Source organism: Diadema antillarum, unplaced genomic scaffold (genome assembly GCF_040938485.1).
Source record: "Diadema antillarum isolate AM-2024a unplaced genomic scaffold, OU_Dant_1.0 scf00000041, whole genome shotgun sequence".
NCBI classification, from domain to species: domain Eukaryota; kingdom Metazoa; phylum Echinodermata; class Echinoidea; order Diadematoida; family Diadematidae; genus Diadema; species Diadema antillarum.
In genome coordinates, this window is record NW_027270930.1 from 1,099,672 (window position 1) to 1,104,519 (window position 4,848).

A 4,848-nucleotide genomic window follows, 5' to 3' on the forward strand; every position below is an offset into this window, starting at 1 on the left:
TAAAATACAGACTTCAGAAAACCGTGTGCAAGTCAACGTTCTTAGGACTCAGCAAATTACCTTCATCTGAGTATTTATGTCAACTGAACATTTACGTCGACATTAAATTGACCTAAATGCACTAACATACATGGCTATTGCCACAGTAGCAGTTAAGGAGAACTAAAGTGCGTCAAGAAATGCAATTTGAAAACTTAGAGAGGTTGTCTCACAGGAAGAATTTCACAGGAATCAACATAAGAAAAGGCAGGGCTATGTTTGTGTTGACTTTTGGGTTGCCGAACTTCAGCTCGAGGTTTAAAGTACCATGCAGTCATGTCATAAAAATGTAGGCCACATTGGCTGCTGTCGAGCCTACTTTTTGCTTCATTTCTGTCTTTTTCCTCCAAAGGAGATGCTTCAAACAATATCATTTGCTTGGGGGAAGGGGTAGGACGGGAAACGATCATATGGCTTCTACAGTACTAAAACTAAGACTGAAGGGCATGAGAATTTGTAAAAGTGTGCACAATTTGTTGATTTGTCTGTGCCGTCTGCCTGGGCATGTGCATTACAGGGAATGGATGGGGGCCGAGGGCATTCAAATTGCTTGCTGAAGATTGTATGCACCCAAATGGCTTTATAATGTGACGTCTTAGAAACATATTTTCTATTCATTGGAGTGTGGATGGTACCATGCATTATAACAATACAGTAATCACATTGAAACATCAGAGTAGTACGAATATAACTTGTCCTTTTCAACAAGGTTTTGTAGTCTAGCAATGCACTCCGGTCATCAGGTAAAATACTGCTGGCTATAAAAATGCATGACATTATTCTAGAACTATGTGAGTAGCAAAAATAGTTGCAACTTTAAACCACAGGAGCTTCACGTATGTAGAACACATAGTAAAAACAAACTGCAGATCATTGGGTGTTTTGATCATTCATTCTATAAATGTTACTAAGCCAATTGAAAATAAAATCAGTCAGTCCACTTTTAATGGGGAATTATCACAAGAGAAAAGTGCATTGTGCTAAATCGGTGGTTTCAAAGCCACAGGCCAGCCAAAGTTTATGAGCTAAATCACACACAGGACGCATACAGTATGTAAAATCTTGTATGATCATGAAAGTAGAGAATTTTGTAGGTCTGTAGGTTAAACTAGCTTGGCATCTAATGACAACCTTGATGTGGCTGCACTATGGAGTTTTGTCTTATAGAGCTCATGTCATGCAAAGATGCAAGTTTAGGTTAAGAACTGTATATTACTGATCTGTGTACATGCTCAGCTAAGTTTCTCTCTTCAGATGGCATGACAGAAAACAACCATAAGTACACTGTACTAGATGCATGCTCTAAATCACCTCAAACCTGTGGGAAGATTCATAGTATTGGCAACTTCTAGTCAAGGCAAGATATAATTCTGAAACACAATTACGAATATAGATGATCTTTCAAAGATAAGCTTATAAATTCCTTTCAAATGTAAACATGTCTGACAGTACCTGTACAGTACAAAAGATGACATCTTTAGATGTCAATGTACTTCCCCTTTTGATAAAAGGAGTCATCAATCCATGTCATTATCTGATGAAATAGATAGCCCAATTTGCATGAAATGCATAAATCATAAATTCACAGGCATAGTCAGTTTACATAAATTTCAAAGATCAATGCATAGCTACAAATCCCTCCAGTGCCTTTGGTATGTTTCCTCGGAAGGGAATCTTGTTCTTAGAGATGCACCTTGCAGCCAGACACTGCAGTGTTGTATAATTGATTGGCGCCAGATCACAGGCAACCTTAAGAAGTTCTAGTGGTGTCTGGCCTGCATAGTTGCGATAGTCGCAGTGTGCACCGTGATCTAGAAGAATCTTCATGATCTCACTGCTGCTGTCCCCCTGCTTACCCCCATTCGCCGTTCCCGGACTGGCCATGTTCAGAGCGGCTACGTGGAGCGGCGAGTTACCATTGATGTCCAGCAGGTTACAGTTGGCCCCGCACTCCAGTAGAAACTGAACAACTTTCTTGTCGGGGAAATTGCAGACAGGGTATCGTCCCACTGAGGATGTTGCTTTGTCAACGGCAAGGTGGAGAGGGGTGAATCCCTGGCTGCCGCGAAGGTGAAGCTTGACGAGTTCATATGTCGCCTGTTTCACTTCCTCCATTTGTACGGGTGTTGCTCCATCTCGCTTAGCTACAAGACACATGAGGTGCATTAGGATGAGGAGAGTCCGGTTGAAATTTGTTGTCTCTTTCTCTTGCTGCGGCCAGAAAGGATGCTGCTGCACGCCTCGCTTCATCTCCGCGATGCCTTTCAAATACACGACTGCAACATCGCTGAATGGAACATGCTGATACACTCGCTCACCATTGCGTTCTGATAACATGTACGCGAACAGCTCAGCGAAGGAGAGAAGGCTGCTCTGTGTCATGGGATTGAGAGGTTCTAAGGCATCCTGCTGCATCTCTAGTGCATACATCCACAGCATAATGCACCTCTCAAAGTTGCCAGAATCGGCATACACGGCACCACGGTATCTTATGTAGTACGTTGTGTCTGGATGGGCTGGTCCAAGTATCCTCTCTCGTATCAACAGGGCTTGCATCCTCATTTCATCGGGGTCTCCAACCATATTATCCAAATCCTGTCTATTCTGTGCTTCTACAGTGAATTCGTAGGCTGCTACTGGCTTTGCACACTTTTGTTTATGAACAAGATGTACCCTATCATTGTATCTGAGTTCCATTGCACGCTCCCAAAAGCCAATCGCTTGATGCATGTCACGTTTCTTGTCAACAAAGGTAGCTCCAACTAATTCCAGGGCGTCAATCTTCTCCGAGCGTGGTATATCACTCAGTGAAACCAGATAATCCACTATGTTGACATGGCCAGCCACTGCCGCAGCTTTAATGGGTGTGATGCCATAAGCATCAACATCCATTTTTGCTCTGTGTTTGAGGAGCAGCTTCATGATTTCAAGGCTTCCAGACTCCGCACAGTCATGCAGTGCAGTGTTGCCACGTACACTCTTTCTGTTTACATCAGCACCAAGGTGCAACAGATACTCGGCAATCTTGTAATGCCCCTTGTAACAGGATATCATCAAACATGTGTGCCCATGGCGATTCGCGAGTTCAATGTCCGCACCATGCTGCACAAGGTACTTGACGATGTCGTAGTGACCATCAAAGCAAGCAGCACGTAAAGGGGTAGAGTTTGAGTAAGTGGTGTGGTTGACTTTCGCACCATGCTTGATCAATGTTGCAACGGTCTGATAATGTCCAGCGGCAGCTGCGCACCACAGGGGTGGTGCACCATCTATCGTTTCCCCATCAAATGTCACAGAACCAACCTGCTCAATGTCCGCTTTGCACTGCTCAATAAAGTAATTCACCACGTCTATGTGACCATGTCTGCAAGCCACAATCAATGGGGTGGTGCTTTCCACAATCTGTGACACAATCCACTTGACCTCTTCCTTGTTGAAGAGCTGGAACCATTTCTTGATGCGGCATAACTTTCCATCACGAGCTGCATGAAACACACTCACTTTGTAAAAGTCGGGATCACGGACAGCAGCAGATTGTTTCTTGGACATTCTTACGACCCTCCGGAATCACAAATCAGTCGCATCACAATCACGAGAATATTTAGCGTGGAAGGTATTCATTACACGAGTTCATACTTGCTCATTCTTCACAAAAAGTAAACCTCTGATGATTTAGTAGATGTAGCTAGGTCTCCGAAGCGACAACTTCCACTCATGCACACATCACCAGTCACCATAAAGTGTGTACATACGTAACATACATGGCGTAGTGTACGTGGAAATATAAAGTTACCTAGATTTCTGGATCTAGATTGATCAGCGAATTCCCGGCAGTAGCCAGTGCATGCGGTGCAATGACATCGGTATGATGGCGGCTTTAGCTAGCTCCGCTCACCGTTATACCCGTCCGGTCTGTACGTGAAGAATGTAGTACCGACCGTACTGTCTACTCTAAATTGACAGAAATATGTTGCGCCCTCTAAGTCAACTACTACTCGAGAGTTCTGTGATCTGGGTCCTTCCGGCAATTCAAGCAGGAACCATCTGGAAAGGGTGATGTAAATCGTATTACTTATAGTATGCTGATGATGAACATCCTATAAAAATAAATGATGCTGATAATCATGACAATATCAACATCAGCTACTGCAAGACTACTACCATTACTACTGCTAATATTGATAATAATAATAATAATAATAATAATAATAACAATAACAATAATAATAATAATAATAATAATAACAATAATAATAATAATGATATAATAATAATAATAATAATAATAATAATAATAATAATAATAATAATAATAATGATAATAATAATAATAATAATAATAATAATAATAATAATAATATAACATGACGATGATAATGATATAGGCCTGCACAAATAAAAGATAATAATATGACGATTACTGTAATATATTCATCATTATTATTATTATCATCATCATTTCAATCATGAACTGCTTCACATATTTGTTATTGCGTCTCTGTACATGTCCTTAATGCTTTTTAGCACACGCTTTATTTATTCACGAATGCAGTTCTCTTTTGAGCGAGCCTTCTGTTACACACCAGAAAACGTGTCAATTCTTTTTTAAGTCACTGCCCTTTGTAAACATGTCGGCAAGCAGTACTTTCACTTCCTACCCACATTTCAACGTATGCAATTTCAGAATTCCAACCTTGCTGTTGTTACTCTACCTTTCATTCTCATGTATGCTTACTACATGTTTTTTGACATGTAAGTTTCTTGTCTTACGTAAGTCCTCCAACAAATGCTTAGCAAGTCTTTGAAACG

The 4,848-nt window shown here is 41.1% G+C and overlaps 1 protein-coding gene across 1 annotated transcript; it reads right to left on the reverse strand.

The window, feature by feature from the left end:
* Positions 1-741: 741 nt before the first annotated feature.
* On the reverse strand, positions 742-3,875 carry LOC139712620 (protein fem-1 homolog C-like). Its single transcript, XM_071624434.1, has one exon. It carries the CDS (start codon positions 3,586-3,588, stop codon positions 1,657-1,659), a length of 1,932 nt encoding a protein of 643 aa, XP_071480535.1. The 5' UTR covers positions 3,589-3,875; the 3' UTR covers positions 742-1,656.
* Between the last annotated feature and the right edge of the window lie 973 nt (positions 3,876-4,848).